This window comes from Hydra viridissima, unplaced genomic scaffold (genome assembly GCF_058129835.1).
Source record: "Hydra viridissima isolate aposymbiotic clone 2 unplaced genomic scaffold, HvirCarnegie_v1 scaffold_11, whole genome shotgun sequence".
Lineage (NCBI taxonomy): Eukaryota > Metazoa > Cnidaria > Hydrozoa > Anthoathecata > Hydridae > Hydra > Hydra viridissima.
In genome coordinates this window covers 565693-579384 of record NW_028324310.1, presented here as the reverse complement: position 1 = coordinate 579384, position 13692 = coordinate 565693, and the positions used below count along the sequence as shown (strand labels likewise).

Genomic DNA, 13692 nt, shown 5'->3' with positions numbered 1-13692 from the left:
CCTTTGCATGTAAGGCGTCTATTTTAATACCTCACCCTTTTTCAAAGAATTTACTAAAGGATTTTTCCTCGCTCCCAATCCAATCTCAGCCGCGGGACCAATGAGGAGTTTTTCGGTATTTTCTTTATTGAAGTGGACTTCGCGAGTCTTAGTTATCAACGCAGTAAAGACATTCCTCAGCTGATTTGAACATAAAATGCATCCTTTTAACATTTCAGAAGCTTAGTTTAAAAGATTCGTTCGACTATCTTCACTTGCCATTTTGTTTAGTAGCTTGAATTTTGTTTTGAAAAAAGGAAACAGTTTTTTAAAAAAAATTAAAATACAATTTACAATTTATTGATTACAATTAAGTTCTTCGTTTTTTTTTAAAGTCACTTTATTTGAACGGGTCATAATAATGACATCTGAACTCAGGTAAAAGAAATATTTAGTTTGTGTTTTCCTTCTAACTTTTCTAAATTCATAAAGTTCATTAAGTGAATTTGGTACTTAGTTTGGCATTCTTATCCATTAAGAACGGCTGTACGCAGTATCTCCTGAAGCCAACTTCGAAAAAAATTTTATATAAAGTTTCCCCGTTTTTGTTTGCGTTTGTTTATGATTGTTATTTTGCTAGTAAATCCATCCTATTCGCGTCATTCTTTGACATGTGGAAGCATTACTTTAAAGAACACCTTTAATGCAATAAATCAAATTTAATATGGCCTAACTTAATAAGCTTTAAAATAAATTTAGTTCCTCCGCCGTGCTTAACTGTTCGAAGATAACTTTAATTGCTTTCTGTATATATCCATTTTGTGGCTAAACCGTAAACTCCTGTTTCTCTCGTTAGTTTCCTTTGTGAAGCTTATGAAATAAATTTTAAATTTCTTAAAGTTATATCTGATAAGAAAATATTTAATGATCAGATCATTATGACGCATATAATTTATGACGCATACAATTTATGACGCATACAACTTCCGTTGAATTAAAAAAAGCACCTGTAATAAGAAAAAAAATTCTTGTTAGCAACCACCAGACATGAAACTTCTCTTTTCAAATTTCGAAACTACGTATAGAAAAGTCGAGCAAAACAATTTTGATTGTTATTTCTTAACATATATCAGTTTATTTATACAAAAAAAGTAAAAAAATTACGAATAAATTTTTTATTTGTTTAGTTATGATTCATACAACTTCGGTTAAAAAAAGACCTCTGTTTAAGAAATAAATGCATATATGTTAATTGTTTAATATATATGAACTAATTTATACACACGAGGTAAAAGCATTATGAACTCACGTTTACGTCACTTGTAACATCGGTTGTTAATAATTACCATTGTTGATCCTCCTTACTGACTGAGAGACTGGCATTTGATGACATCAACTGACAAGTCTTTTCATTACTATTGAAGTTAGCAAACACACAGGCTGGGCTTCTAACGCAATAGGTGCCGCAATCATTGATATTGGCTGCAAAATATGTTAAGTTAATGTTTCCACTGAGGTATTTGTTTGGTGTTATATAAAAACTAGCATAGGATATGCACGGCAATCTAGTTATGAATGCACGAACGCATACTAAAAATGTCATGCAAACACACAGCAATCTAAGCGAAAGAAAAGTGTGTGTGCGCATTTGTATGTAAATCTTTGTATGCGTGACTATATGTGTGAATGTATGCGTATGTGGGTGAAATGAATGTCGATTGATGAAAAGGTTTTTGATTTGCTTGATTTGGTTGATCCGTAGCTCAAGATACTTCAAGAGAATATATTAATCTAAAAGACTTCATCACAAATTCTTCCCTTTGATGATTAAGCAAATCCAAAAATTCTTTTACAAAAACGAGCATGAAAATTAAAGGAGTAAAAAAGCCATCATTGAAAACTGCATTATTTATTTCCATTCATGAAGAATGATTGGTTATCTTGTCTAATATTTAGAGGTGTATTTGCGTCATTTAATGTCTATTACGTTATAAAACTTTTTCTCTTTCACAATATTTCTACAACATATATATATATATATATATATATATATATATATATATATATATATATATATATATATATATATATATATATATATATATATATATATATATATATATAGTAGAAATTTCGTGTAAGAGTGGTCAATACAGCGTATTGTAAGTAGAGAGGATATATCTTTATTATTATAATACAAGTTAAATAATACCGATCTTTGGATGTTGTTAACCGTAAAATGCATAACGACAAACATTATCCGAAAAAGTGTAATCGCGTGCTAGCATTAAAGTTTTTTATTAAAAGTTTATTTACATGGCGACACGTTGAGGTTAGCTCGCTTCGTTTATTCAGTAATTTTAGCTTCGACGTGATGTGAATTTTCCGTCAAGCAAAAATCGCAACATTTACTACTAGGTATAAACGGTTCCGCTTGATCGAGAATATTCCACTTAAGAATAGGCTTAAAACCATTATTCTTACACTCCTATTCGAATTTTGAAAGTTAGGCCAACTCCACTGAACTTTCTAAAGTTCAGTGGAGTTAGGGTTAGGGTTAGGGTTAGCTCCACTGAACTTTAGAAAGTTCAGTGGAGTTGGCCTAACTTTCATTCAGAAAAGAATTTTTATGTTTGTAACGAAACGGAGAAAAGATAGGTATATATAATGGTAATACGATGCACATCAAATAGTTGTTGGACTGCGGTCAAGTGAGATGTACGGGGACATTTTCGCTTTCAGACCAAAAAGTAAAAAAAAATATTTATGTTTTTAAAGGTTTTCTTATTGACGAGTTTTTACATTTTAAGTATAAATAAGGTTTTTTCTGATACATTTTCCATTTAGTGCCATGAAGTGGTTTGTTGGCAATTGCTTGATTGACTATTACAGCTATTAGTATTAGATAGTATGCTTTTATTATGAGCAGTAACAATTTTCTTAATACCTTTACGCTGTTCCGGTTTAAAAATTAGTGATATTTATAGCCTTAACTGAAGCATTTATCAATTTAATCCAAAATACCAAGTCTTTGAAAAATTAAACTTTTTATTTCGTGGCTGATGATTACCGCATGTAACTTTAAGTCCCATACATAGCATAGCTATGTATGTATGTATGTATGTATGTATGTATGTATGTATGTATGTATGTATGTATGTATGTATGTATGTATGTATGTATGTATGTATGTATGTATGTATGTATGTATGTATGTATGTATGTATGTATGTATGTATGTATGTATGTATGTATGTATGTATGTATGTATGTATGTATGTATGTATGTATGTATGTATGTATGTATGTATGTATGTATATATGTATGTATGAAGAAGAGGACTTGGAAAGGAAGGTGGATTGGGATAAACACATTAAATGAATATATTTTATATATATATATATATATATATATATATATATATATATATATATATATATATATATATATATATATATATATATATATATATATATATATATATATATATATATATATATATATATATATATATATATATATATATATATATATATATATATATATATATATATATATATATATATATATATATGTTATATGTAGCTTAGTTTTACATAACTATGACAGGTTTGATTAGAGGAAAAATCATTTTATTTTTCCTTATTTTTTATTTTTTCCTTAAAGTTTCTTTCATTCCTCGTTGATTGTCCAACGATAATTCATAGTATGTAAATTATCATACCCAGATGGCTATTTCCGCGAAACTTATTCCGACTTTTTCGCTTTGAATTATTCTGAAATAGCGCAACGATCCTTTCCAAATAAAATACTCTCTTGAAAGTCCTGACAAAATTTTGTATGTTTGGTAACTTTGATCATCATAACTTCCTTGAACATGACAACCTTTTACTCGAGTTATATGGCTTTGCTGAGAATTATCGCCATAAACGATAACAGATCTGACCTCGAACACCTGCAACAAATCTAACTTAATCCAGTCAGGATTATTGCTTTCGCTCCAGGCGTCGCAAAAGGTTAAATAATCGGAATCGATGAGATTTTTTGGAACAAGCCCATTATTTGTACCGGAACTTGTTGGGATAGAGAAAGCGGATGCTTTTTGTGTGTCTGAAAAATTTTAATAAAATTCAAATGAATATTAAAAAAAAGATATTAAAAATTCCTTTAAAGTATTTTAATTAAACATGCAGAAGTTTTTAAGTCTTTCATTGCACTGTCTTTACACGAATTGTGCACGAACCATACTCGAGCCATACACGTACTTTACACGAATCCATCTACGAAAACCATGAACATGAACAATAAATGAACCAATAACGAGGTATGACTATTAATACTCACTGAAATTATACACATCTGTGAAATAAAATACACCCACGCGCAGGGTGTATTCAAATACAAAAAAATGAAGCCTTAACAAGAAAATTTAACGGAGACAACAATCAATCTTTAAATGATATGTGGATGATATCCGGATGACATCCGGATGGTATTAAATAGAGGAATTATTTTATGTTAAAAAAGATTTATGCAAAACCTTTTAACTGACCATAAAGAAATGTTTCACAAAATGCTTTTTCAATAAACATTCTGGAAAGTGTGACAGAAAAAAATGAGGGAAACTGTAATCGTTTTGGTTCGACAGAAAGATAGTTTTCTTCCAGATGTGTGGTTAAACATAGATAATCAACCTTTTGAAAATTTTTTTTTTTGCTTTTAATGAAGTAGCATGTAATGTTCACCTGAGCAATGATAATCGTGGATTAACTCCTCGTTAACTGTTAAACACACATCTCTACAATATGGATATCCACTGCAGGGTGAATTATATTCGCATAGTGGTCCAACCTAAAGAAAAATTTGTTAAAATTGTTATTATTATTATTATTTTTATTGTTTTAAATTTAATGCCATATTAGGTTAAAATGACGTCAAACTCGTAAAAGTGACCTGTACGTAATAGCATCGTGCATTGTTGGTGCATTGTTGGTGTAAACTACAGAAGCAATAAACAAAGTTAAGAAGATTAATTATTATTGCTGAGCTTAGCAACTTTTGGTTATAGGTTTTTAAAATGCTTTAAAAAGTGATTCGAGCGAGAAGATTTTTTTAAATATTTAGCAAATGACATCTGAAGTTTTATATCTTTCTTTTTTATACATTTTATCATTCGAATGTTTGTTGAATGCTAAGCAATTAAGGAATCGTCTTTTTATTATTAAACAAATTGACCACCTGTCAAAAAAAATTGACCACCTGTCAAAAAAATGTTGAACGTTATCTTCTTAACAGTTTTATCTTCTTATCAAATTGAATATTCTACGCTTGAGTAAACTTTGTTATTGAAATTTATGATTGTTAGCGATAAATATCGTTAAGAATTTCAATGAAAGTTTTAACTGATCTCGTTATATTATACCGAAATAAATTTTTATATATTTATAAATTTTTATTTTTAGCGTTTTAAATTTTTTATTGATTTATATTACTAATTGTTTTTTTTACACGCATGGTTTTTGTATACCTTTTTTATTTGCTAACCTGGATGAAACGAGGCAAGTGAGGGCCAATCATTAACATCTTTTCATAAAAGACTGGACGTGACTCTTCAATTAAAATAATATTCTTTGCTGGGCAAGAAAAATACAAACATTGTTCTGTGTAGCTGATTACGAAATTCAGTTATCGTTCGCCGAGCAGAAACACTTTCACTATTCATGTAGTTTCCTTTTATTTAAAGAGTCTGTTTTGCTAACAAGTTTGGTAGTCTTAATTGTGTTTTGTTTCTGAAATTTAAATGATCTCACTATAATTTTTCTAACGACAGTGTAAAACGTATGCTAAAAAAAAGGATTATTCTCGACCTTCTTCAAAAGTGTTGCAGCACTTAGAATTAATGGTTTTAATAGTATGCAAGCAGTGCTTCAAGAGGAGCCATGAAAACAGTGACGCTAATGGTGAAGTTGTTAAGAAATTACAAGTCTTTTCTAAAATTCCTATTTTTCGTCGGCTGATTTAAGTAAACAAAAAAAATGCTTTTAGAAAACAATTTTTAAAATAATTGTTAAATATGTTGTTTATCATTCTAAACAAGATTTAACTTCCTGTAACGATGGAAACAGCCATTATTTAAGATGTTCTACGAGAACGCTGTGCAACTTTGCAAAGTTTTTTTTCGATATCCCACGGTCATTAGCGAATTATAAAATTAAGCGAAACAGCGCTGTTATTATGCGCATGCTCCAGAAATAGAAATCGAAAGTGATGTAAACATAAAAAAATTTATGATTTATCAACAGTGGCAATCCTAACGTTTTCTCAAATAATTTTACAAATAGAAATCTTCTTAAAAAATTATAAATTGATTCTATTATATGCAAAGTGTACATATGTCTTTAAAAACCATGAAATTTAATTGCGCACAAATTGAAAAAGCAGCTTGTCGATAAAAACTGAGAATTTTAAAGTCAAAATAAAATAAAATCTGATCGTTGGCTGATTTTTTACATAACCTTGATTTTGTTGGCTGATTTTTTACATAACCTTGGGGTTATGTAAAAAATCAGCCAACACGTATTCTCATACATCTTGATCCACTATAAAGGTCTAAAGTTACCTTAGCAAAAATATAAATCTATAGGAAAAAATTAGTTTAGCAAATACAGCATTTGTAAATTTACAAATGACACATATATAACTTTATAGTATATATATTTTATTTATACCGATTTTCAAAGATTTTTACAAAATGGAGGCCTCAAGAAAGATGCAAAAAGTTTCAATGATGTTAAAACTAAGCCAATTTTGAAGGTATCTCTAGATCAGGTAAAAATATTTTTCTCATTTTACTCAACTTTAACTAGTGATAATTGATTTGCTGTACAACGTCACTAAAAGTTAATTTTTTTTTAAATTATAGCTCATACACATACATTTATATCTAGATTTCTTTACCAACTCTGCACATTGCTATTGGGATTTATCTTAAATATTTCAACATGTTTGAAGAAGTAGCCCATGACATTGGATATTTTAATGGCGTCAGAAGGAGTATTAAAAAATAATAGCAGCATTTGTTCTGAAAAATATCACGAATTTATGTCAAAGCTAAAACACATGTCAGACCTTCAAAGTTCAAATTTTAATATTGAGACAGTGGTACTGGCCTATAAATACTAAAGCTGTCAATCCTTTGATTTTCAGTGTAATATTTGTTAAAAACTATGTGCATTGAAAAAAAATTCAGCGTAAGTAAATAAAAAACTATTAATGTCTTCATAAACATCAGCAATTAGTATACAATTTTAATTGCATTTTTAACAATTATCCCAGCAAGCACACAACGTTGAAACAACGTTGAAATAACGTTGATCAACGTCGATCAACGTTATTTCAACGTTGTTTCAACGTTGTGTGCTTGCTGGGATTTCTTTTTAACTAGTCAGTTTGAGCCTAAAATTTTGCAAAAAAGTTTAAAATGTTGATAAAGGAATTTGATCGGAATCACCGTCATAGCATTTACAGATACAAAATGGTAGCATTTTCAATAATGGTTCATAATTTTATTTAATTAGTATTTAATTTTAATTTGCATTTTTAATGGTTCATAATTTTATTGTAAAATTTGTGCTGTCAATATCAGTATTTCAAGAGCAGCAAACTGTAAAAACCTTATTTTGGTCAAACCCCTTTCACAGTAACTTGATAACCAGTGTGCAAATATTTTAGGTATAATCTCCAAGTTGTTAAAAAGATATCCTTGTTCAAAGTCGAAAAACTCATTTACTCAGAAAACAAGAAAACAAAATAATTTTTCTCTCAAAAAAACATTTTCTTATGACTGACATTTTAGCTCAATTTTTTACTAAGAAACATGTAAACGTTATATCTTTTTGAAATCTACAATAGTTATACTATTCAAATTTATAAAGTAAAAAAATTGGAAAATTTGGATATTTTATAGGCTAGTACCACCTTAAGCACTTTATATGATATGGATTATTCCTGACCAATGTTTCCATGTGGAAAGCACGACTACTGTTTAACTAATCTTAATTTGAAAGCAACTATAATACTTCTATAGAACAAACAATACAATACTCTGGAGCTTGAATCTACATTGAAGTAAGTTGATGAACCATGCTGATAACAGCTTGAAGCTACATTACAAAAGCTGAAAGTTCAGCAACAAGCATACCATGGAAAAAGTTTAATTGGAAATCATGTGTATAAAATGCTTAAGGTTCCATTTCTTTTATAAATGAATTTATTCCAAATCTAAAACATTATTATTAATAACAATAATAAAAAGTAATATAAAATCATGCAATATATCTTTTAAAGAGACATTTTTCTTTTTTAGAAAAACTCTATGCTAAAGTTATGTAACTCTATTCCAAAGCTTGTTTATGATAAAGGATTCTTTAAGACAAGCCTGTACAAGAAAGCAGTTGAAATCATTACAAAATATAAACTCCTTTTTCATAAATTTTCTGCATGCTGTAACATACTCTACTCAAAAAAAAAACCATGACAACTGTGAGGAGGGAAAACTAAAATAAAAACGACGATCGATAGAAAAACATACACAAGATGATTCACCAACTCTTCACATAAATAAGTGATAAAGCGTTAGAAGAAAAGTTAAATACAACTGTGGAAAAACGTAAACACGAAGACGCGTAAATGATAAAGCGATAATAAGAAAAGCTAAAAACATCGATCAGAAAAGACACATACAAGACTCGTCCACTATTCACATAAATAAATGATAAAGCAAAAAGAATTAAGTTAAAAACAGCAACTGAGAAAAGACGTAAACGTGGAGACTCGTAAACGATAAAGCGACAATTAGAAAAGTTAAAAACAACGATCAGAAAAGACTTATACACGATGATTCACCGATCTATCACGTAAGTAGACGATAAAACGGAAAGAAGAAAAGTTAAAAACAACGGAGAAAAGACGTAAACACGAAGACTCATAAACCTGCCATATAAATAAATGAAAAGATATCGCAACAGGAAAACAAGCAAAAACTATAAAAGCTCAAAAAAAGAAAGAATCTGACAGTTAAGTGGGGACAGTTAACTGGAGTTAAGTGGAGGAAGAGATAAGAAGAGAAAGAGATTTTGAAGAAGAGATTTAAAAGAGAATTTTAAGAGAAAGAGTTTTTGAAGAAGAGATTTAATTGAGAATTTTAAGAGAAAGAGTTTTAAAAAGATTTAAAAGAAGATTTTTATGAGAAAAGAGTTATAAGAGATTTAAAGAGGATTTTAAAGAAGAAAAAGAATTTTGTGGTAAGAAGAGTATTTTGAGGAATAAGAAGTTTAATAAGCAGTTAAATAAAAGAAGAAAAGAAGATTTTAATATTGATTGTTGGAGAATAACCAGAAGATTTAATTAAAGAAGAGATATTTGTAATAAAAGAAGATATAAAAGAAAGAGGAGTAATTGAAATAAAAAGTATTGAACACTGCAAGAAGCGTAAGAGAATATTATTTGTATTATATAAAAGTTATAAGAGTAAGAGTGCTACCATTACACATTAATAGAACATTTGTTGATTTTTATTATATTAAAGAATATACTGAGGACGGCGATTATAAGTTTAGCCCTTTTAGATTAAACCTTGCCCATTCCTAACCAAACTATTCCCAAACCTCGCCCTAACCTAACCAAGTACTTCTCAGACCACTAACCTCGTTCCCAACCTCCATGTACCTAATCCAAACTATAACCTTAACCCAAACCTTCCCCTTCCCCTTTACTGCAAAACACAATAAACATTAAAATAATAACAAGAAAATAGATAAAAATCCACCGCCCTCACAACAACAGAAATATTAAATGATCTTAATATGTTTTATTTGATTTTTTTTCTTTTTCTTTCTGCTTTTAATGAGGCTCTCAAAGTGTTTTGGAATTTTATTGTGTGTATAATGATCGAGGTTAAAGAGTATGCTGAAACTAAAACAATACCTAGCAAGATAATTTTGATGATTTATGATGATTTAACTTATAAATTATTTGGGATTATTAGTACAACATAATTCATGTTGCTATCATTTTTACTTTAGAAAAAAATATTGATAAAATGCATTTTTATCGTACAACTTGGCGTAAGTTACACATGTTGGAAGATCACGCTACTCCACTTTTGAAAAATTGGGGCGCTGACTTTGGATTGTATGGCGAAAAAGGTGGAGAATCAATTTATCTTAAGTTCAACAATTAAAAGCGTATTTACCAATCTAATCAAATCTAATCCTAAAAGTAGGGTATTAATTCCAAAATCACGAAAAAGAAAGAGAAAAAAAAAAATTCTAATAGTTAAAAGCACTTTTAGCAACAGCATTTTACATTTCTAAATAATATATACCCAGCAAACATTGAGTCTAAAAAAGATGTCTTTTAGAGGTATAAAAAACGTCTAATACGCCTAAAAGACATATTTAAGACATTTTTTTTAGACTAAATGTTTGCTTGGACAGCTCCTACTTTTTTTTGCTTTTACTAAAGGCAAATAAAATGTCTTTTTTGTCCATCAAAAAAATTGAATGCTAAGAACAGCAATAATAAATGAATAGAAGAAGGTCTCCTAAAACTTTTTCAAGAAATTTGGTTACGTTTCTATGATTAAAAACCTAGAACGTACGGTCCAAAAAATGTAAACAAGTCACGTGTAGTTAAGCAGCCATCTTTCTCAACGACAACTCTTAACGAAGGTATAGATGTCCCTTCTGTTGTTTTAAATGCTTTAGTACACAAATGGGTCATCGTTAAACTAATTCAAATTAGAACGGCAACAAAAAAGTTGATTTGTGTTGAAAAATATGTAATGACTTGGTTTCCAGAGAAAAATTACGTTTGTTGCTAAGGGCCGTAACCATTTAAAAACCACTGATCTCAAAATATAACTGGATAGCGAATTCAATTGTCTTTTTCAAAAAAATTTCAAACCAAAATTGGCCTCCCGAGATGGCGGCGATTGGAGCTCTGAGTGGTGACCGATGTACATTTTGTAAAGCTTTTTACAGAAATATGAATGAAAATAAATAGAGTTTTCAAAGAAAAACTAGACTATGAAATAAAGTTTTAAAAACTTTAATTCATGCATAATTTATGTACCTTTTAGTTCTTAGTTACCCAATGCAGTGTGCTAGAAGGTTGGTAACACAATTGCATGGTAAACGGCAGTGGTGTCTACTTACAATTTTGACAAATTTTATATTTTCAATTTTTGTAGCAAGATACCAGATATGTACATGCTGCATGAACTACTAGCTGAGTGCTGTGAGTACACACAACTCTGGGGTTCCTTCTAGGATTATTTAATAGATAAATGTATATAATTGAATAGTATTTAATAAGAATGTTAAATACAAAATATTATTTTTTAATGTATATTATTTTACTTATATATTATTCTTTGTAATATTCCAGCTCTCAATGATCAAGTCAATTGTTTTTGACTTGATCATTCAAAACGACTTATTAAGGGAATTTTTTTGATTACATATATTTTGTATTTTATCAAACATTATCAACAGTATGTATCTTATCAAAAAATGTTTTTTTTGAATTCAAAGACAGGAGGTTTAATTAAACCAACCAAAAGTGTTGTTATCATATGCAAAGAAACTGAAAGATGTTTCCGAAGGTTGCTTGCCTCAATAAATGGCAACCTTCCAAATAAAAAAGGAATTCAAAATACCATTTCTAGTGCTGTTTTGAGATCAGTTGATTACTCAAAGATATTTAATGAACAAACTTCTCATATGTTTGACTCAGCTATAACTGATAACCATTTATTTGCACTGATTAAACTTATTTCAGAAAACTTTACAAAAATACGTCTTTATCACCTAAGCATTCCAATGTCTTCGTATGGGGCATTCCGATTTAGCAAATAATTGACGATTATGGTAACGATATTCAGAACTTTGCCGCTTTTGGGCGATATAAGGGCGAGAAAGGGAAAATTTAAGGGGGGGGGGGGAGGGTGGTTACCCTATGTTATTACACCGGGTTACACCAACCTTGGTGACGCCTCTGATCTATATTAAACCTAAAGTGATAGTCCCTCATTCCAATAGGCTGTACTGTCTCAATCTGCAAGTAATAGCTGAAATGTCCTATATTCATGATAATATCTAATAATACATGATAAACTTGAAATAAAATCTGTTGATCTTGTTTTTTTTATCGTTCTCATTTTATGACGATTCTTAATTCTGAATGAGGGACCAACTTGGGGTTTATGTTTCTAAAAGCTTTTGGAAAATCTTTTATTCATAGTGTGACCAGTGCTTAAATTTCATGATGCTACAATATATTTCTTTTCTTGATAATGCACCATTAAAAAAAAAAAACATAAAAAAAAATATGCAATCGGACTGATAAAAGCAAACCGGCAGATGAAAAAAGTAAATAACAAACATACTAAATAGCTTGTGTTACTGTTGGACACTAATGCCTGCCACTTTTTTTGAATTGTTTTATCCGAAAGATTTAGTTTAGATGACATTAACTGGCAAATGCTTTGGTCCGCATTAAAGTTTGCATACTCGCAGCTTGAGCTTCGAACACAATAACTGCCGCAATCATTGATACTGCTCGCAAATTTGGTTTCATTAATGTCTCCATTATAGTATATGCTTGTCGTTATTTGAAATTTTGCATGGTATATGCAAGGCAGCCTCGTTATAAATGAGCTAACAACTGCTAAATATGTGATGTAAAAACCAAATCTAAAAAGTTTGATTGTAATTTTTACACATAATGTGGAGCATGTTTTTAAATATGTATCATTTAAGCAATACAAATATTAATAGCATTTAAAGATTATTTAGGTTTGAAAGTTACCTAAGAAATGAAAGATACATGACAAACTTGTCAAAATATGGATTAAATCAAAAGGTACGTTTGACACTTCCCAGGCCACTTTTAAATCAAGTTTATTGCAAAGTTCATCATATTTTTGAATAGACTGATAAAAGAAAAACCACAATTCGCCAAAGAACTGAATGCCATTTTAAACTCAATATGAATATAAATGAAAAAAATATAAATTATATTACCGTTTTGATACAAGTAGAAACTTTTCTACTCATAAAAAATTACTTTAATTTGCCAAAGTTCAATATTAAACAATCAAAAATCTTTGTTGACGCCTTTTAACTGATTTACGAAATCGAGTTTTATATACAAATCCTCAAAAAGTTATTTGTGTTTTTTTTTTTTGTTTTTTTTTTTTGAATTTTACTCGTGGATGATTTAAGGATGAGACCTCGAAATCAAATTCTTTGGATTTGAAGATCTACCACTACTCGAGATCAAGGTTTCATTACGACTCAAGCGATCTTAGCCAAAAAAAAAAAAAAGAGTCGGTTTATCTCAAGTGGCTCGGACCAACTTAATTTTACCTACTGAGAAAATTATTAAGGTCTGGGCACCTGAATTGGGTAGCCTTCTTGAGCCTAGGGATAGCTTTTAAGACTTAGGAGTCACCAACCCTCTTAGAAATTTCCTTTATTTTTTGGTTTTTGCGTGTGGCAAAGAAAAAGTTTATAATATTTCGTTTTTGTATTTTTTTATATGTACCAAAAAAGGTCGGTCGAAAGTTCCCTCGAACGACTTTTTTTGGTACAAAAAAAAAAACTCCCTTGAGCTCAATATGCCTCGCGATTGGCGTTTATTTTAGTAAG

The 13692-nt window shown here is 29.6% G+C and overlaps 1 protein-coding gene and 2 long non-coding RNA genes across 4 annotated transcripts; 1 reads left to right on the top strand and 2 right to left on the bottom strand.

Annotated features, from left to right (window-relative positions):
• Window positions 1-298: 298 nt before the first annotated feature.
• LOC149881554 (uncharacterized) lies at window positions 299-2006 on the bottom strand. The gene is made up of 2 exons (XR_016444733.1): window positions 1289-2006; window positions 299-986 (listed from the first exon to the last, which is right to left on the bottom strand). It is a non-coding gene; the product is annotated as an uncharacterized LOC149881554 (long non-coding RNA).
• A 1676-nt stretch (window positions 2007-3682) lies between these two features.
• On the bottom strand, window positions 3683-12959 carry LOC149881552 (uncharacterized). The gene is made up of 4 exons (XM_090066538.1): window positions 12851-12959; window positions 12429-12735; window positions 4726-4831; window positions 3683-4090 (listed from the first exon to the last, which is right to left on the bottom strand). Exons 1-4 carry the CDS (start codon window positions 12868-12870, stop codon window positions 3699-3701), a joined length of 825 nt encoding a protein of 274 aa, XP_089922664.1. The 5' UTR covers window positions 12871-12959; the 3' UTR covers window positions 3683-3698.
• Window positions 8002-11025, top strand: LOC149881553 (uncharacterized). Of its 2 annotated transcripts, none has more exons than XR_016444915.1 (2): window positions 8002-9469; window positions 10063-11025. It is a non-coding gene; the product is annotated as an uncharacterized LOC149881553 (long non-coding RNA). The 2 variants fall into 2 exon arrangements; XR_016444916.1 differs by having other exon boundaries at window positions 9567-11025.
• Window positions 12960-13692: the final 733 nt, after the last annotated feature.

Bases quoted from the DNA above. Each gene is read 5' to 3' on its own strand.
- LOC149881552 (XM_090066538.1), bottom strand. From the start codon at position 12,870: ATGTATCTTTCATTTCTTAG. The intron at 12,736-12,850 runs GTAACTTTCAAA...CAAACTTTTTAG, and splicing joins ATGTATCTTTCATTTCTTAG to ATTTGGTTTTTACATCACAT. The intron at 4,832-12,428 runs GTATGTTTGTTA...ATTTTTCTTTAG, and splicing joins ACAGTAACACAAGCTATTTA to GTTGGACCACTATGCGAATA.